At 43.7% G+C, this 21250-nt stretch overlaps 1 protein-coding gene across 1 annotated transcript; it reads right to left on the minus strand.

The window, feature by feature from the left end:
* Nucleotides 1–11732: 11732 nt before the first annotated feature.
* LOC129813529 (uncharacterized) lies at nucleotides 11733–16852 on the minus strand. Its single transcript, XM_055865815.1, has 7 exons — nucleotides 16818–16852; nucleotides 16461–16575; nucleotides 16269–16367; nucleotides 16066–16146; nucleotides 15851–15955; nucleotides 12835–15407; nucleotides 11733–11822 (listed from the first exon to the last, which is right to left on the minus strand). Exons 1-6 carry the CDS (start codon nucleotides 16850–16852, stop codon nucleotides 15237–15239), a joined length of 606 nt encoding a protein of 201 aa, XP_055721790.1. The 3' UTR covers nucleotides 11733–11822; nucleotides 12835–15236.
* Nucleotides 16853–21250: the final 4398 nt, after the last annotated feature.

Raw genomic sequence — 21250 nt, forward strand, 5'->3', positions numbered from 1 at the left:
TATTTATACATATATTTGTTTGCCTTCACCTCCCTTATCTCACCTCACTTGCTCACATTGTATATAGACTTATTTTTTTTCACTGTATCATTGACTATATGTTTGTTTTACTCCATGTGTAACTATGTGTTGTTGTATGTGTCGAACTGCTCTGCTTTATCTTGGCCAGGTCGCAATTGTAAATGAGAACGTGTTCTCAATTTGCCTACCTGGTTAAATAAAGGTTAAATAAAAATAAATAAAATAAAAAGCTAGGGAGGGAGATAAGTGTTTCCAGTTTCAGAGATTTTTGTAGTTCGTTCCAGTCATAGGCAGCAGAGAACATCATAACGTCTTTATCTTTCAGGACCGTATTTTTAAACAGCTCAAAGGATGTGCCATGGGAGCTTGCTACAGCCCTTCCTATGCTGGTTTGTACTTGGGTAAATGGGGGAATTACTTCATTTTGGATTCTTCTAATAAACATTTATTTGACCGGATTATATGGTGGGGACGCTATATTGATGATGTTTGCCTCTTTTGGTCCCGCTCAGAAGATGATCTTATTTCCTTCCACCAATACCTTAACAGCATTAACCCTAACATCAAACTAACTATGGAGTACAGCAAGGATAACGTTCATTTTTTGGACCTCAACATCAGTAAAAAATTACAAAGGTTGTTTGCACACATCAATCTTTAGGAAGCCTACAGATGGGAATACCATTCTGAGGGCAGACAGCTTTCACCCCAAAAGGCTAAAAGAGAATATTCCATATGGCCAATTCCAAAGAGTCTGCAGAATTTGCGATAAGGAAATAGACTACAGTGTCAAATCTGCGGATTTGGAGAATCGCTTCTTGAATCGGGGCTACAGCGTTCAGGTCCTGAAAGATGCAGGTATAAGGGCTGGATTACTTGACAGAGAGAACCTGTTGCGAAGGGGAGTGCCTCATGATACATCAGAGAGAGTTTATTTTGTTACAAAATACAGCACTGAAGCAGAGAACATTAAGAGAATCATTAAAAATAATTGGGGAATCATCCAAAGTGATACGCTACTACGCCAAGTCTTTCCTGAGCCACCAGTCATAAGCTACCCTAAATGACAAATTAGTCCACAGTTATCTTCCAGATGACTCTCAAAAAACGTGGCTTGACCACATTGCAGAAATATTGCACAGAAAAAGTATTTTGTTGACACAGCTTCCAAAATGGAGTATTACGTCAAGCATTTCATAAACTGCAAAACCACTTATGTCATCTGTAGACTGGAATGTCCACAGTGCATGGTGTTCTACATTGGACGGACAAAGAGACGCCTTCAAGACCGCTTAGCGGAACACAAGTAAGCCATACAGGTAGGCAATGAAGACTACCCCATGGCAAGGCACTACAAGTCCTTACAACATGGCAACCCTGCCTCCCTACAAGCTATGGGTATTGATCATGTTCCTGGCCTCTATTAGAAAAGGGGACCGTCTTTAAACAGTTAAACCAAAGGGAAAGTTTTTAGAGTTACAAACTACAGGCCAATAAGTACCCTGGTTTAAATGAAGATATAGATTTTTCACCCTTCCTGTAGGGTCGTGATAGGTCCATTTGCTGTCATCTAGTGGACATTTTGCTCAATTGCCCTCAGCTATGTTTAGACTGTTGTTGTTCATGTTTTGCTGTGTTCTAGTGTACTATGGAATGTAATTGCTTTCTTATTCTTGACACTTCTCCCAGTCATACTTAAGGTTAGAACTACCTTTCTAAGTGTTCTGATACTTCTAGCTTGGAGTTTAATTATTATGATACTATAGCTACAGTATTTCACTTTTTAATGTGTATAGTATTGCTTACTAGGTGTGTCCAATCAATTTTGTAACCACTCCCTCTTTAAATTACGGTTAATTGGAAAAGAGGCCAATGTATTATTTCTTTGTACTCCCTGACGAAGGCCATGCAGCCGAAATGCATCGGATTTAAAAAAAAAAAAAAAAAAAGTTACAAGTTAAAAACTTTGTTTCTATTGAACATGCCATACAAATAAAGGCATTTTTATTCATTATATGAAGAGTACCTTGGTCCTCCTTTTTTTTTTATGACCTATTCACCCCTTATACCAAAGAGCACCTTATGTCTACCAAAATGTACTATTGTGTACCTTAGTTGCGCTTCCCCTCCTCTTTCTACTAGATAATATTGGTTGTTTAACAGACAGGTCACAGGTAAGGTGGTCTCCTATAGGTGCTTGAACCAGCACCGGCCCAGCATGCCAAGCTGATTAGGGCAGCCCAAGAGGCTGTAAAATCCCAGCACAGCACCCGAGATAAACTGTAATTTACAGGTTGACAGGTGCTTCCTCTCACGCTTTCAGGCCACTGCATATCGCTTTATGACCTGGACAGTGTTGCGAGTGACTCCCTCGCTGTCCAGTTAAACGGTGAGGTGTTGAGAAGATTTGTGTCAATGGCCTGAGTTGTGGTTGCATTGTTTACCTACGCTGTAGCAATTGTCATGCCATGGAATTACAAACAGTATGGGACCAGGCTAGAGTTGTGGTGTCTGTAGCGCCCAAGCCCCCTGTACATATTGATTTTGAGTAACAGGTCATCTATGTGTGGAGAAGAACATGGGTTTATTTGTTTACTTTGGTGAGAATGTTGGTTGAGATATGTACATGAGTTTTGTGTGTCGATGTTGAATACTGTATAGTGTTATAAGCAGTGCTTCTTGAAGATTTGAGTACTATTTGAAACCAGGTCTGGTCCAGTGCCAAACTGTCTGCAGGGTGTTGGCAGTTACTAAGTTACATCACATGGATGGCACTCTGGATGTCACGACTCCCGCCGATGTCGGCTCCTCTCCTTGTTCGGGCGGCGCTCGGCGGTCGACGTCACCGGTCTTCTAGCCATCGCCGATCCCACCTTTCATTTTCCATTTGTTTTGTCTTGTTTTCCCACACACCTGGTTTACATTTCCCTCATTACTTGTCGTGTATATAACCCTCTGTTCCCCCCATGTCTGTGTGTGGAATTGTTTATTGTTTCGTGTATGCGCAAGTTAGACTGGTTGCACTGGGTTATGTCAACCCGTATTGTGTTTAGTATTCTTGGTGCCGTGTGTTTTGTTCGCCTAAATAAAAGGCTCCGTTTGCTACCCAAATTCTGCTCTCCTGTGCCTTTACAGCCAGTTACGCATACCTAACAGAAAGCAATTTTTTTTGTTGCACTGAATAATGTGGAAATTGAGCAAGTTGAGGAGACTAAACTGCTTGGAGTAACGCTAGACTGTAAACTTTAATAGTCAAAACATAATGATGCAACAGTAGCTAAAATGGGGAAAGGTCTGTCCGTTATTGACGCGCTGCTCTGCTTCCTTTAACAACGCTATCAACAAGGTAGCTACTTTGCCTTGGCAGCAGTTACTCTTTGTAACCTTTAAAACATACAAATACAAAACTGAAAGAAGTTTTCACACGGGGAAAAAATGGGAAATAAGCTTTTCCCTTTAGCCTACGTATGAGATTCGTCTACTTTGTTGTTATTAGTGGTATGACAACCTAACTATACCTGTATTTTAAATTGCATCCTCAAATGGAGAGCAATATTAATTGTATTTTTGTAGGCATTAATTCTGCCATGGTTTGTTGAACATAGCCGAGGGGGAAATAAATGGATTTTCTTTAGGATAAACTGCGCAAAAAAAGGTCTGTGATGAACACAGGCTTAGGAGAACTTATACCTTTTGTTCTACCAGAATCTTCATCAGCTAACCTCACTTTTTGTGTAATTTAATACATTCATGAATGGCAAAACAGACATAAAAAAAAAAAAAATTTTGAAGTGTCTGTCCTATATCTAAGAAAGCTCAGAAAACATATGCTGTCTTTTGGACACAAATTTAACCCCTTTTTAATGGTGGTACAAAACTACCTCTGTACTGCCATCATTTTTTTTAAGCGGCTTCAGACGTGACACTTGTGGCGGTCGTACGAGAAGCGAATATAGGTTTTTGGAAATTTGTGCAAATGTATAAAAATAAAACACCTTATTTACATAAGTATTCAGACCCTTAGCTATGAGACTTTACAAAGAGCTCAGGTTCATCCTGTTTCCATTGTAAACCAGGTGTGCGGGAAACAAGACAAAACAAATGGAACAATGAAAAATGGTGCGGCCATGGCTAGAAGGCCGGTGACGTCGACCGCCGAACGCCACCCGAACAAGGAGGGGAGCCGACTCCAGTGGAAGTCGTGACAGTACCCCGCTTGACACGCGGCTCCAGCAGCGCGCCGACACCGGCCTAGGGGACGACCTGGAGGACGAGGTGCCAGGCGATCCGGCCGGAGACGGTGGAACTCCCGCAGCATTTCAGGGTCCAACATGTCCGCCACCGGAACCCAGCACCTCTCCTCTGGCCATACCCCTCCCACTCCACGAAGGCCCCTCGCCCGACGCCCCAAATCCAGGATGGAACAGACAGAGTACGCCGGGACCCCCTCGATGTCCAGAGGGGGTGGAGGAACCTCCCGCACCTCAGACTCCTGGAGCGGATCAACCACCATCGGCCTGAGGAAAGACACATGGAACGAGGGGTTAATGCGATAATCGGCGGGAAGCTGTAACCTGTAACACACCTCGTTCACTCTCCTCAGGACTTTGAATGGCCCCACAAACCGCGGATCCAGGCCTCACTGCGGTGACGGTCCGCGCTGTTTTTTTGGTGCAGCACGGACTGCTGGAGGTGAGTATGGGCGGCTTCCCATGTCTCCTCCACGCACCTGAACCAGTTGTCCACCGCAGGAGCCTCGGTGTGACTCTGATGCCACGGCACCAGAACCGGCTGGTACCCCAATACACACTGAAAGGGGGAGAGGTTAGTGGAGATGTGGAGGAGCGAGTTCTGTGCCATCTTGGCCCAGGGCACAAACGCCGTCCACTCCCCCGGCCGGTCCTGACAATGAGACTGCAAAAACCTGCCCACATCCTGTATACTTCTGCCCCTTCTTTGGACACTGTGTTAACTAACCTCCAGACGAGCTTCAATGCCATACAACTCTCCTTCCGTGGCCTCCAACTGCTCTTAAACGCAAGTAAAATGAAAAGCATGCTTTTCAACCGATCACTGCCCGCACCTGCTCGCCCGTCCAGCATCACCACTCTGGACGGTTCAGACAACTACAAATACCTAGGTGTCTGGTTAGACTGTAAACTCTCCTTCCAGACTCACATTAAGCATCTCCAGTCCAAAATTAAATCTAGAATTGGCTTCCTATATCGCAACAAAGCATCCTTCACTCATGCTGCCAAACATACCCTCGTAAAACTGACCATCCTACTGATCCTCGACTTCGGTGATGTCATCTATAAAATTTCCTCCAACACTCTACTCAACAAACTGGATGCAATCTATCACAGTGCCATCCGTTTTGTCACCAAAGCCCCATACACTACCCACCATTGCGACGTGTACGCTCTCGTTAGTTGGCCCTCGCTTCATACTCGTCGCCAAACCCACTGGCTACAGGTTATCTACAAGTCTCTGCTAGGTAAAGCCCCACCTTATCTCAGCTCACTGGTCACCATAACAGCACCCACTCGTAGCACGCGCTCCAGCAGGTATATCTCACTGGTCACCCCCAAAGCCAATTCCTACTTTGGTCGTCATTCCTTCCAGTTCTCTGCTGCCAATGACTGGAACGAACTGCAAACATCTCTGAAGCTGGAGACTCATATCTCCCTCACTAGCTTTAAGAACCAGCTGTTAGAGCAGCTCACAGATCACTGTACCTGTACATAGCCCATCTGTAAACAGCCCATCTACCTACCTCATCCCCATACTGTATTTATTTATTTATCTTGCTCCTTTGCACCCCAGTATCTCTACTTGCACATTCATCTTCCTCACATTTACCATGCCAGTGTTTTAATTGCTATATTGTAATTACTTCGCCACCATGGCCTATTTAGTGCCTTAACTCCTTTATCTTACCTCATTTGAACTCACTGTGTATAGACTTTTTGTTTTCTTTTATTCTACTGTATTATTGACTATGTTCTGTTTATTCCATGTGTAACTCTGTGTTGTTGTATGCGTCGAAATGCTATGCTTTATCTTGGCCAGGTCGCAGTTGCAAATGAGAACTTGTTCTCAACTAGCCTACCTGGTTAAATACATTTTTTTAAATAAATCCTGGTTCACTCTCTCCACCTGCCCATTACTCTCGGGGTGAAAACCTGAGGTGAGGCTGATCGAGACCCCCAGACGTTCCATGAAAGCCCTCCAGACTCTCGAAGTGAACTGGGGACCTCAATCAGACACTATATCCTCAGGCACCCCGTAGTGCCGGAAGACGTGTGTAAACAAGGCCTCCGCAGTCTGTAGGGCCGTAGGGAGACTGGGCAGAGGGAGGAAACGACAGGACTTAGAGAAACAATCCACAACGACCATTATCGTGGTGTTTCCCTGTGAGGGAGGAAGATCAGTCAGAAAATCCACCGACAGGTGTGACCAAGGCCGTTGTGGAACGGGTAAGGGATGTAACTTACCTCTAGGCAGGTGTCTAGGAGCCTTACACTGGGCGCACACTGAGCAGGAGGAAACATAAACCCTCACATCCTTGGCCAAGGTAAGCCACCAGTACTTCCCACTCAGACAGAGCACCGTCCGGCCGATCCCCGGATATCCAGAGGAGGGTGACGTGTGGGCCCAATAGATCAACTGGTCATGGACAGCAGACGTAACGTATAGACGCCCGACGGAACACTGGAGGGGAGCGGTTTCTGTAAGTAACACCTGCTCAATGTCCGCGTCCAGCTCCCACACGACCGGCGCTACCAGGCAGGAGGCCGGGAGTATGGGAGTCTATTCCATGGGCCGCTCCTCTGTGTCATACAGCCGGGACAGTGCTTCTGCCTTCACATTTTGGGAACCTGGTCTGTAGGACAGGGTAAACACCAAACGGGTAAAAAACATGACCCACCTTGCCTGACGAGGATTCAGTCTCCTCGCTGCCCGGATGTACTCCAGGTTGCGGTTGTCAGTCCAGATGAGGAAAGGGTGTTTAGCCCCCTCAATCCAATGTCTCCATGCCTTCAAAGTTTTAACCACAGCCAACAGCTCCTGGTCCCCCACATCATAGTTCCGCTCCGCCGGGCTGAGCTTCTTCGAGAAGAAAGCCCAGGGGCGGAGCTTCGGTGGCGTACCCGAGCGCTGAGAGAGCACAGCTCCTATGCCAGCCTTGGACGCGTCCACCTCCACTATGAACGCCAAAGAGGGATCCGGGTGGGCCAGCACGGGAGCCGAGGTAAACAGAGCCCTTAGGTGCCCAAAAGCCTTGTCCACCTCAGCCGACCACTGCAAAGCAGTGAGGTAATGGGAGCAGCCACCTGGCCAAAACCCGGTAGTAAATGGCAAACACTAAAAACCGCTGCACCTCCTTTACCGTGGTGGGAGTCGGCCAATTACGCACGGCTGAAATGCGGTCACTTTCCATCTCCACCCCTGATGTGGAAATGCGATACCCTAGGAAGGAGACGGTCTGCTGAAAAACAGGCATTTCTCAGCCTTGACATACAGGTCATGCTCCAACAGTCGTCCAAGTACCCTGCGCACCAAGGACAAATGCTAGGCGCGTGTAGCGGAGTACATCAGAATGTCATCGATATACACCACTACACCCTGCCCTTGCAGGTCCCTGAAAATCTTGTCTACAAATGATTGGAAGACTGATGGAGCATTCATCGACCCGTACGGCATGACGAGGTACTCATGATATAATTCAAATTCGTTACCCAGAAACGTTGTTTCCCATCATGCTGAACTAGCGGCATGGTGAGGAGGGCCTAAAACATGATTTACGGACATGTTCATTTAGAACTACTCAAAAATGTAATTCACATTCGTAAACAAGAAACGGTGTCTCATGACGTTCTGATCTAGTGGCATGGTGGAGAGGTCCAAAAACATGATTTTCGGCCATGTTAACGAAAAACTTCTCAAAAATATATTTCAAATTCGTGACCAAGAAACAAATTGTGTCTCCAATCATGCTGAACAAGTGGCATGGTGGAGAGGGTCTAAAACATGATTTTTGGCCATGTTCATGAAAAACAGCTCAAAAATATCTTTTGGGACAGCAGGGCAGCCTTCAGCTCCAGGTCAAAAAAAAGGAACTCCAACCTAAAGAGGTTCTGAGGACCGAGAATCTTTAGGAGGCGCTCCATATCTTCCTCCTTGCAGCGGTGTCGCAATAGTGTCGGCCTCAACACATTGTCACTGTATTCCGCCTCTTTGTTTGGAAGGGGATCCAAAACTTTATCTTTAAGTGAGGGTGTGTGGCTTTCAGCACCATTTTCAGTCTCATGCACCTCAGGTTCTATGTCAATAGCCTCGTCGTGTTGGACCACATCCAACACATCACTGGATACAACATCGGTTTGTGTATAATTATTGGGTTGCTCTGACCCAAATTCAGATAGACTTTCTGTGTCATTTTCATCAGTGTGCTCAGTTTTGGATGAAGATAATACTGCATTTTCATCCTCTAGCAACTCTTCCTCAATCTCTTCCCCCTCTAGGTGTATTGAATCCTCCTCCTCTATGGGGAGTTCTTGATGGCTCTCTTTCACCATTGTGTTTCTACTTGGATCTGGGACCTTCTGGTATGGTTCTCGAAATAGTCTGAAAAGCTCTGTACCACCCTGTTTAAATGTATTCTCTACTTGTGAGAAATCTATTGACTCCTCTTTTTGTATGGGGAGTTCTTCAACAGCTTGTTTCTGCTCTGATTTGTTCATTTTACTATCAAAGTCTGAGAGCATGTCTGTCTGTGAGAGCTGTTTAGGGACTGGGCTGTCATCTTCTGTGAGATTCTCTGCTAAAGCCTCAGTGTGTTCAAAGGGACTCGCCTCATCAGCAGGAGGTGTTGAAGGTTCGATGTCACCTTCTTCAGATTCATTCTCAAACTGCAACGTCTGAGAATCCTCATCAGGTACTTTGACAGCATCCTCACTGAAATTAGAGTCCGCAGGTTCCTCAAAGATTAGCTCAGAGGAAGTAGAACAGCCAAATGACTCCTTGGGTTCTTCAATTTTGGGAGGCTCCTCTGGTGTAATCTCACCTTCGTCATCATCCTCCTCGTCATCTTCCTCTGAACCGGCAACATAAGCTATTCTTTCCCCACCACTGACAATGTTAAAAACGGTATCACCAAATGCAGACCACAGGTTATTGTCCTTGGAGTCCTGTTTCTGTGTATGAGGTACCTCTGATAGACTGTATTCCTCATCTGTCTGATCAGATTCTGGAATGTTCTCGTGTTCCAAATTAGAACTTTCTTCAGGAAAAGCCAGCAATGGAGTTTGCCTGAGATGATAATCACTTTCCTCATCCTGCTGATATTCAGTCTTGTCACTTTCCTCGTCATATGGAGTCACCTTCAAAGTGTCATCATTGGAAGTGACAGCATCAAAAGTTATTCCTAGTTTGGTGTTTAACTCAGGAATAGATCTGCCTTCTGAAAAACCATCAGGTGCATTTTCTAACTCAGGATCATCTTTGGATTCAGGTTCTGAGGGGGTTTCTTTGATCTCACCTTCCTCTGGTTCAACAACACTGTACGGCACTGTCCTCTGCTGATCTTTCTGAAGGTAATCTTTGATCCTCTCAGCTGTGGTCTCAAGTACAGTGTTAGATTCCACTCCCTTTGTGTCAAGAGTTTCAGGCTGAGGCAAAGAGGACTCTAAAGGCTCAAAATGTCTCAGATCATCATTATCTGGAACCTCTACAACCTTATCAATGTCCTCAGGTACATCCCTATCAATCTTATAATTTTCGAACAGTGTCACTTCAGGTGGAGGCTCATCCACTTCCACCGTGGTGCTCTCAGCACTTTTGTTTAGGTACAAAGTCTCTGTGGTTACTTGCACAGATTCTTCCTTGTCTGTTAACAATAAAGAGGAACCTAACAGTGAATCAATGTCATAACTGTCAAACTTATCGTGTCCAGTCTCAAAGCAAACAATGTCGGTTTCCTGAAAAGAAAAAGAAAACATTGTTTGAGTCACACTACCTATTTCAGAAAGAAGTTCAGTCATTCCAGACAATGTTTTAAGCGATGATGCATTGGCAGTAGTGAACTAGGCCTACATCTATTTATTGACTTACCTCAGCAGGAATCTCCATTTCTTTTTCAGTGTATATGTGATTGATTACGAGTTGGTCCTTATTGAAGTAACCAAAGCGGTTACCAACCCATTGTAAGAAATGGAAACAAAACAGAGAATGAAACATGTTAACAAAACAGAAAAAGCTTCAACATTCCTTCTAGACCGCAATGTTATCATATACAGTACCAGTAAAGAGTTTGGACACACCTACTCATTCAAGGGTTTTTCTTTATTTTCTACATTGTAGAATAATAGTGAAGACATCAAAACTATGAAAGAACACATATGGAATCATGTAGTAAACCCTAAAAAGTGTATAAAAAAATATCTAAATATATTTGATATTCTTCAAAGAAGCCCAAATCAAATCCAATTTTATTGGTCACATACACGTATTTAGCAGATGTAATTGCGGGTGTAGCAAAATGCATGTTGTGTTGTTGAAACAGGAATGCTTTTCCAACAGTCTTGAAGGAGTTCCCACATATGTTGAGCTGTTGATGGCTGCTTTTCCTTCACTCTGTGGTCCAATTCATCCCAAACCATCTCAATTGGGTTGAGGTCGGGTGAATGTGGTCAAAAAGCCCTTACACAGCCTGGAGGTGTGTTGGGTCATTGTCCTGCTGAAAAACAAATAATTGTCCCACTAAGCACAAACCACATGGGATGGCATATCACTGCAGAATCCCAGTTAAGTGAGCCTTGAATTCTAAATAAATCACAGACAGTGTCACCAGCAAAGCACCCCCACACCTCTTCCATGCTTCACGGTGGGAACCACCCATGCGGAGATAATTCGTTCACCTACTCTGCATCTCAGAAAGACACGAAGGTTGGAACCAAAACTCTCAAATTTGTACTCATCAGATCAAAGGACAGATTTCCACCAGTCTAATGTCCATTGCTCGTGTGTCTAGGCCCAAGCAAGTCTCTTCTTCTTATTAGGGTCCTTCAGTAGCGGTTTCTTTGCAGCAATTCAACAATGAAGGCCTGATTCACGCAGTCTCCTCTGATCAGTTGATGTTGGGCTATGTCTGTTACTTGAACTCTGTGAAGCATTTATTTGGGCTTCAATATGAGGTGCAGTTAACTCGCAGCAGAGGTAGCGCTGGGTCTTCCTTTCGTGTGGCAGTCCTCATAAGAGCCAGTTTCATCATAGCGCTTGATGGTTTTTGCGACTGAACTGTTGTCACAACACAACTGGCTCAAACGCATTAAGAAGGAAATAAATTCCACAAATAACATTTTAATAAGGCACACCTGTTAATTGAAATGCATTCCAGGTGACTACCTCATGAAGCTGGTTGACAGAATGCCAAGTCTGTGCAAAGCAGTCATCAAGACAATGGGTGGCGACTTTGAAGAATCTAAAATATATTTGATTTGTTTAACACTTTTTTGGTTGCTACATGATTCCATGTGTTTTCCAAAGTGTTGATGTCTTTACTATTTTCTACATTGTAGAATAATAGTGAAGTAAAACCCTTGAATGAGTAGGTGTGTCCAAACTTTTGACAGGTACTGTAATTTAATAGTAACTCATACTTACACTCCCTGCACATATATTTGTCCTTTGGCCTGAGAGTTTATAGTAGACATATATAGTCTCTCCTTTTTTAAATGACAGAAACCGACAGTCTGGTCCGGTGAAATCGCTGAAAGCTTTGCCCCGGCACAGGAGCACTGTGGAGAGGAATGATTCAAATATCAGTTGTTTCACGCCTACCAAAGATTCCAGCCCATTACCTCAGCGTCCTCCCTATGTGCCCCATGCACAATCAGGGCGTGAATACAATACACATCACTAAAGTAAGCCTTGTTTTATCTGCTTCTCTTTTTACAGAGCCAGAGTATCCAAAAGGAAAGCCAAGCATTAAGGCTAAATAGAATATTGTTTTTGTCTTGATAGGGTAGATGTAAAAAGAGAAGAACTTGCAAGCAGAGGGGTTAATGACATGCCAGTATTTTATGTCAACAATAGCTAGCTTTATAGCTAACCAGGCCTATAATCCATCTTGCAATTTGCTTCCTAAACCAACACAGAAGTGTGCTATATTAATGGTCAGTTTAGTAAGTAACTATAGTAGTTGATTACAATTAAGCTCACATCTCTATTATTGTGTGTAGCTAGCTAGTTAGTTAACTAAGAAGACTGCCAGATCAATTGGCAAGTTGTCATGTAGTTAGTTAGTCAATGTTCACAAGTTTGGATTAGCTATGGGCCCTTGTGTAGCTTTGCCTTTGGGTTCAAGAAAATATATAGGCCAAAAGCTTGTTTACATGGTGCAAGCTACTAATGTAGTTACTACAAAAACACAGTTATTATAGTTCCAGAATTTGGCAACTAGTCAGGCAGTAGCCAACACAGGCTGAGACTTCGCTTCGACTACAACTAAGCAAGCTTAGGTTAATATGCATTGGCAGAGTAACGACCCTGGGTTTATAAGCGCGGAAATCTGCACGAGCATGCTTTTGCGGCACAGTCGATAGCGCGCTGGACTTCGGGCTAGAAGGTCGAGGGTTCGAGACCTGCTCCCTGCCTGTTTCATTACAGTATTTACAACTAACGTTAACGACAGTTGCGCTAGGTTAGCCGAGTTTACCCCCTTGAAATGACAACGCCGGTCAAGCTAGCTAGTTATGGAAAGATGGAAGCATCCTGAAAGTTCGCTTGAGTTTAGCGCCAAGTACTTACCACTGCATTCCTCGTCTGCACTGTCTTGTTTTGCACACTTTGTACAAAATAATAAAATGCAGTACTACAGGATGTTTCTTAACATAGCTCTTTATTAGCTAGCTATAACTGGCATGTTCACGTATCGCCAACCAGGATCAAACTGACCATGACCTAACCATTTGGGTGGTCTTAACCAATCATAGCACAGTATGATATGGCGGTAAAATGCATCCAATTATTACTCAGTATGTTTACACATATGAATATTACATCCCCCTTCTTTTAAAACAAAAGAAAAATGTTTACATATTCTAAGCGTTTCTTTTGAAAACATGCTCTGCAGTTTGAACTCAAGGTAAGTAACCATTTATATTTTATACTACACCAACTGAATCAACATAGACTCTGAAACAATGGTCCAACATACTGTTACTTTTCGAACAAGGGATTCTCAGCAACTCAGCTTTCACAGTAGAAATACATCTTAACATTTCAAACAAATACAATACCAAAGCATTTCAAGTGAACTTTCAATAACAAGTTTACAGTGTGGAACTCTTTTAGGGCAGCGATCCGCCTACACCCTTTGACATTTCACAGTTCTAGGACAGCTCTGGGCTTGACCTCTCTTCCTGACCTTGTGCGATATGATGCTGAGCATGCTTCTGTGTCAGTCAACAGCTCTTGTGGTGTTGCAGGTAAGTATGGTGTATGTTGTGATGTGTGTGTTTAGTCCATCACGTTCTCTTTCAGGGGAACAGTTCATCTCATCAGTGTGTTGTTCTTTTGTGTTCAGTAGGTGACGACGATTGCGGCGGTACACTGCTCCTTCTGCGGTGAGGACGTGCTATGAACGTTCAGTGTCAGCTGGCTGGATGACGACTGCTGGCTTCCAGAGGCCATGCTCCTGGATTCAAACTGACTCTCCGTCGATCAGTGGTGGCAGTGGTCTAGCTGACCTGTCGTAGTATCGCTTTTGTTGTTGTTGTCTCTGTGCACGTTTTTCATGCATTTCCTTGTAGCTGACGACCTCAGGTTGTAGCTGCTGGTTGGTGCTGGGAAGGATTGAGCGAAGTCTGCGGCTCATCAACAGCTGGGCTGGTGATTTTAAGTTGTCATCTGGAGTGTTGCGGTATTCAAGGAGGCTGAGGTAGGGGTCTCTCTTGTCTGCTTTATCCATGAGTGATTTAGCAATCTGCACTGATTTTTCAGCAAGGCCATTACTTTGAGGGTAATGTGGGCTTGTGGTGACGCGTAAACTCCCATGCTTTTGTGAAGGATTCAAACTCTTTTGATTTGTAACAGGGCCCATTGTCAGATATTAAAGTCTCTACAATTCCATGCCTGGCAAAGGCTGCTTTCAGCTTGTGTATCACAGCTGCAGATGTGGTGCTGTGAAGCTTGTCGAGTTCGAAGTATCTGCTGTAGTAGTCAACTGTTACGATGTAGTTCTCGTTGTTCCAGGTGAACAGATCGGTTGCCACGACCTTCCAGGGTCGGTCTGGGATACAGTGAGGTAACATTGGCTCTTTGGTGTTTGAGGGGCGTCGTTCAAGACATATCGGATTCCACAATGACTTGTCGTCCATATACGTACTGATGGAAACGTTTACATCCGAACAGAATGGCATAGAGCTCCTTTTCAATTTGAGCGTAGTTGATTTCACAATCTGTGAGAGATTTGGAAGCGTAGCCGATGGGCTTTCCTTCTTGCAGTAGCACTGCACCTAGTCCATACTTCGATGCGTCTACTTGGAGTCTGAGCTCTTTGTCGGGGTCGTAGTAGGCAAGGATTGTTCCTGGTTCTCTCGTGATCAAGTCTTTCACATTTCTGGAAAGCAATGTCGTGTTGCTTGTCCCAGAGAAACTCACTGGACTGCTTTAGCAGTTGATGCAGGGGTGCATTAGCATTGGAGAGGCTGGGTGCGAACTTGGCTAAGTAGTTGACCATGCCAAGCACTGTTTCCAGCTCTGCACGGTTCTTTGGTGGCTCCATTTCTTTTATGGTTGAGATCTTCTGTGGATCTGGCTTGATTCCAGTCGCTGTGAGAAGATGTCCGAAGTAGCTGACCTCTGTAGCGCCGACTGTGCTCTTCTCGGGTTGAGCCGGACTCCTCTCTCGCGGGACCTTTGCAGCATCGCGCGGAGGTTTCGGTCGTGCTCCTCTTTGCTTCGACTATAGACAAGGATGTCGTCCACAATTAGTGGATCCAACTAGTGGTCAGTATGAACTACTACACCCTCTCTCACATGAACGCTAACATTACTGGTTTCAGTGGGAAAGATGGTAAATGGTTCAGACATTAATGGCAAATTTAAAAAACTAAGATACCCAAGTTACCGGAGTCTACAATTGCCGACTGTTAATGTAGAGTAGGGATAGTGAGAAGTAACATTCAAGACTGAAGCAATTACCCCCTCTAGTGGTAAACGTTATACTGTACCAGGTTACTACACACACTGATAATACAAAACATTGAGGACACCTGCTCTTTCCATGACAGACTATTTAAACATTTCAAATTCAGTGCAAAGTAATGTAGTGCATTGGTGTCTAGATCCCTCTTGGGTGGCAAAGTGTCACAAGAATCCTGTGGGGAGAGAAAACAAGAGAATACATTAAATTAATGGGTGTTAACTAATCAGGGTTCAATAAAGCACTTCAAGTCCTCAAATCCTTCAAAAGAGAGAGAGAAGGAGAAAGGAGTATGGTCCCTGCAGTAGGACTACATGCTGGCCATGAGGTTCTCCAAGTGGTACTCCAGGAGGCTGGAGAGCTCCGTGACCAGAGACTCTGGGTTAAAGTACCAGGCCAGAAACATGTCATCTAGGAGAGCCATCAGCCCGCCCTGAAGAGAACACCACACAACACATAGAAAATGGCTCTGAGTTACTAGCTTATCAAGAGGAGAGAGACAATTAGAAATACTCCCCCTAAAATAACATTGGAACCTGGTTAACCATGAATAAGGAAGTAAAAAGGAAGTACACTAAGAATATGGAAGTAAACAGGAAGTAACCTCTTGACTCTTACATTGAGCAGCAGCAGGTATCTGTCAGCCTCTGGCTCCATGTTGGCAGCAGTGGGCAGGAAGGAGTACAGGAGAGCGTACAGATGCTCCACAAACCCACCGGCGTGCTAAAGGAAACAAAGGAGGAGAAAAGAGGAGAGAATAGAAGAGAAGAGGAATTTAAGTGAAACTGCTAATAGAGAGATATCAAAACATGTACCAGTGAGATGCTACTTACGACCATCAGGGACTTCTGAGCTGTCATCATCCCAAACAGCACCAGTTCAAAGAGGACATTTATCATGTTCACATGATGGATCTAGGACAAGAAAACACGTTTGGAGAAAATAGGAATGATTTCATATAGATCAGCTACTGTGATGTATAGAAGACATGCATGTGGAAGAACTCAGTGAGACTTGAAAGAGTTAATGAACTCACCTTTGCCTCAGCCAGCTCCCTCTCAATGTCATTCCGCTTGGAGGGGTCACTCAGGTAGTCCACAAAGTCGTTATAAGTACGGATGAACTTGGCCTCGTCCTATGACAAAGAAAAGAGCATCTTAGTGAACAGAACACATTTCACCTCAGGGGCGCTCTCTTTCCCTTGACAGAGAATGCGTTAGTGAGTTACCATGTGGTTGGCCTGAACCAGTGCGCCCAGGAGGACACAAACAGATGGTTCCTGCTCAGGGTGGAACCAAGCAGGGTCTAGGGGAGAGGGAAGAGTTAGGGTGAGACATCTTCCTCTAGAGAGAACAAGAAGTCACAGAGAGAAAAAGAAAAGTGTGTCCACTCACAGTGATGGCCTGGCGCAGGGAGACGAGCCTCAGGGCGATGTCCTCCACTCTCTTGGTGGTTAGGTAGAGGCTGTGAAAGGGAGGGAATGGAGCATGTCAACCATTAGAGTCAATGGGGGATAGCAGCATTATGACCACTATCCTTCAGCATCTGACAAGCCCAGACTACACAGACATTTAGAGGAACTCACTTTACCAGAGGAACCTCCCTCTCCTCAGGCAGCATGTCCTCCTCCCAACCCTACGACAACAAAACAAGCATTCAAAATCAGTGACCAATGAGCATACATTTAGTTTTACTTGTATTTAAGAGCAATCGAAGGCCACGGAAGGAGAGTTGTATGGCATTGAAGCTCGTCTGGAGGGTAGTTAACACAGTGTCCAAAGAAGGGCCAGAAGTATACAGAATGGTGTCGTCTGCGTAGAGGTGGATCAGAGACTCACCAGCAGCAAGAGCGACATCATTGATGTATACAGAGAAGAGTCGGCCCAAGAATTGAACCCTATGGCACCCCCATAGAGACTGCCAGAGGCCCAGGCTACAGGAAGCCGATTTTACACACTGAACTCTATCGGAGAAGCAGTTAATGAACCAGGCGAGGCAATCATTTGAGAAACCAAGACTGTTGAGTCTGTCGGTAAGGATGTGGTGATTGACAGAGTCAAAAGCCTTGGCCAGGTCAATGAATACGGCTGCACAGTATTGTTTCTTATCGATGGCAGTTAAGATATCGTTTAGGACCTTGAGCGTGGCTGAGGTGCACCCATGACCATGATAGAGCATGACGCTTGCAAAGCCAGGGTAGTGGGTTCGATTCCCGTCACCACCCATACATAAACGACAGCAGGTTTTATTGTAAGTCGCTTTGGATAAAAGTGTCTGATGAATGACATATATTATTTTTATATAGTCACTTACTTGCTATACAATGTAGAGAGAAAAAGGGTCAATTCAAGAGGGAGCTACGAAATTCATGTCCAAACATCGTTTTCTTTGCCTGATGTCATTAGAAATGACATAGAATTAATCATTAGCTTGTTCTCTACAATATTATAACATTCATATACTTGTACTTGACAGTGTTGATGAAATAATAATGATCATTTGCTGTGACCATTACTAGTTTAGACTGCACCGCACTTGGTTGTATGTGTTCCATATTTGGTGTTGTGAGGTTATATCTCAGAGTAAATCGGTAACTTTTCAACCATATACGGTAGAGACATGGTGTTTAGATTATTATTTTCTGACAATGTTCTATTGATAACCTTGAATGAATTACTAATTTTATGTTTTTGGCTATTTTGCTACCAGATGCTTTCCTATATCGTTGGTATAATATAAAATACAAATACCAAATATTGTGTTTTATAAAGTCACTAGCTAGATTGGAAGAATGAGACAAACAAGGTGATTTTTTATTGTGTTGTTTAACTCCTGAAAGTATAGTCTTTTCCACAGTGGGCTATAAAGTCTTTTGGAGGACATTTTGACCAATTTCAGACAAGGGAAAAAAAGCACTGAAGGCTCTACACTACCGGTCAAAAGTTTTAGAACACCTACTCATTCAAGGGTTTTTCTTTATTTTTACTATTTTCTACATTTTAGAAAAATAGTGAAGACATCAAAACAATTAAATAACACATATGGAATCATGTAGTAACCAAAAAAGTGTTAAACAAAACCAAATATATTTTAGATTCTTCAAAGTTGCCACCCTTTGCCTTGATGACAGCTTTGCACACTCTTGGCATTCTCTCAACCAGCTTCATGAGAAAGTCACCTGGAATGCATTTCAATTAACAGGTGTGCCTTCTTAAAAGTGGAATTTCTTTCCTTTTTAATGCATTTGACACAATCAATTGTGTTGTGACAAGGTGGGGGGTATACAGAAGATAGCCCTATTTGGCAAAAGATCAAGTCCATATTATGGCAAGAACAGCTCAAATAAGCAAAGAGAAATCATTACTTTATGACATGAAGGTCAGTCAATATGGAATATTTCAAGTGTAGTTGCAAAAACAATCAAGCACTATGATGAAACTGGCTCTCATGAGGATCACCACAGCAATGGAAGACCCAGAGTTACCTCTGCTGCCGAGGATAAGTTCATTAGAGTTACCAGCCTCAGATATTGCTGCCCAAATAAATGCTTCACAGAGTTCAAGTAACTGACACATCTCAACATCAACTGTTCAGAGGAGACTGTATGAATCAGGCCTTTATAGTTGAATTGCTGCAAAGAAACCACTATTAAAGGACACCAATAAGAAGAGACTTACTTGGCCCATGAAACACAATCAATTTGTCCTTTGGTCTGGAGCCCAAATTTGAGATTTTTGTTTCCAACTGCCATGTCTTTGTGAGATGCGGTGTGGGTGAACAGATGATCTCTGCATGTGTATTTCCTACCATAAAGCATGGAGGAGGAGGGTATATGGTGTGGGGGTGCTTTTCTGTTGACACTGTCTGTGATTTATTTAGAATTCACACTTAACCACTATGACTACAACAGCATTCTGCAGCTATACGTCATCCCATCTGGTTTGGGCTTAGTGGGACTATCATTTGTTTAAATAAATTATTATAAAAAAATAAAAACAATTGTTTGTTACTTTTACACCTTTTTCGTGGTATCCAATTGGTAGTTACAGTCATGTCTCATTGCTGCAACTCCCGTACGGACTCGGGAGAGGCGAAGGTCGAGAGCCGTGCGTCCTCCAAAACACAACCCAGCCAAGCCGCACTGCTTCTTGACACAATGCCTGCTTAACCCGGAAGCCAGGCGCACCAATGGGTCGGAGGAAACACCATACACCTGGCAACCCTGTCAGTGTGCATTGCGCCCGGCTCGCCACAGGAGTCGCTAGAGCTCGATGGGACAAGAACATCCCTGCCGGCCAAACCCTCCCCTAACCCGGACAACGCTGGGCCAATTGTGTGCCGCCCCATGGGTCTCCCGGTCGCGGCCCGGCTGCGACAGAGCCTGGACTCCAACCAGGATCTCTAACTGCACAGCTTCCCTTAGACCACAGCGCTACTCAGGAGAATTCATTTGTTTTTCAAAAGGACAATGACCCAACACATCTCCAGGCTGTGTAAGGGCTATTTTCCCAAGAAGGAGAGTGACGGAGTGCTGCATCAGATGACCTGGCCTCCACAATCCCCTGACCTCAACCAATCTGAGATGTTTTGAGATGAGTAGGACCGCAGAGTAAAGGAAAAACAGCCAACAAGTGCTCAGCATATGTGTGCACTCCTTCAAGACTGTTGGAAAAGCATTCCAGGTGAAGTTGGTTAAGAGAATGCCAAGAGTGTGCAAAGCTGTCATCAAGGCAAAGGGTGGCTATTTGAAGAATCTCAAATATACAGTATGATATGTTTTGATATGTTTCACACTTTTTTGGTTACTACATGATTCCATTTGTGTTATTTCATAGTTTTGATGTCTACACTATTATTCAACAATGTAGAAAATAGCATTTTCTTCTTTGACGCACCTTATGTCTAAACTTCTTTACAGTGAAATGATCTTGATTGGTGATCTCAACTGGTGTTGGTTAAAACCAGTGTCTGATGATTTAAAAATGTTTTGTAATTCTATGAATCTTACCCAGTTGATTAACTCACCCACTCGCCCAAATCTTAAATGCCCAGATAAATCTACCCTGATTGATTTGATATTAACAAATGTTCCACATAAATATTCTGCGGTTGGTGTTTTTTGTAATGATTTAAGTGACCATTATGCTGTTAGAAATACTAAGGTTCCTAAGACAAACCCATGTTTTATTCGTAAGAGAAATTTGAAGTGTTTTAATGAGCAGGCTTTCTTTCATGATTTGTTTTATTTTGACTGGAGCAAGATTGAGTTTATCCCTGATGTGGAAACTGCCTGGATATTCTTTAATTATGTTTTTTTCCAAATAGTAAACAAACATGACCCATTCTGCTGGTTCAGGGTTAAAGGGCGGGATAATCCATGGTTTTCTTCTGAGCTGTCTTGTATTATTCACGACCGTAATCTAGCCTGGGCTAAAGCAAGGAAATCATGTTCTGATGCTGATTGGCTTATTTTTAGGCAGTTACGAAACAAGTGTTCTTTTCTTCTCAGGAAGGTCAAGTCTGAATATTTTATGTCTGTTTCCACTGATAACCTGAATGACCCTAGAAACTTTTGGAAGGCTATTAAGTCTATGTCTGGTAACAGTAATGTTACTGAATTACCGTCATGTGTTTTGAAGGACTCTCTTGCTGTATATGACAAAACTGAAATGCTGAATTGTTTCAATGAGCACTTTGTATCATCTGGTAGGCTGTTTGATTCAGTGTGCTCTGTCTCTGTACAACCCTGTGTGGACGAACCAGTGTCCTCTGTCTCTGTACAACCCTGTGTGGATGAACCAGTGAGAGCTGGTCAAACTTTTTGCTTTTTGCCATTCTCAGTGCAGGTGGTACATAAAGCCCTGAAATCCTTAGATCAGAGAAAGCCTGCAGGTCTTGATCATTTGGATCCCTGCTTTTTAAATCTGGCAGCTGATTTCATAGCTGAACCACTTACATATCTGTTCAATCTAACCCTGGAATGTAATGATATTCCGAAAATCTGGAAATCAGCATTTG

This window comes from Salvelinus fontinalis, chromosome 17 (assembly GCF_029448725.1).
Source record: "Salvelinus fontinalis isolate EN_2023a chromosome 17, ASM2944872v1, whole genome shotgun sequence".
Classification (NCBI taxonomy): domain Eukaryota; kingdom Metazoa; phylum Chordata; class Actinopteri; order Salmoniformes; family Salmonidae; genus Salvelinus; species Salvelinus fontinalis.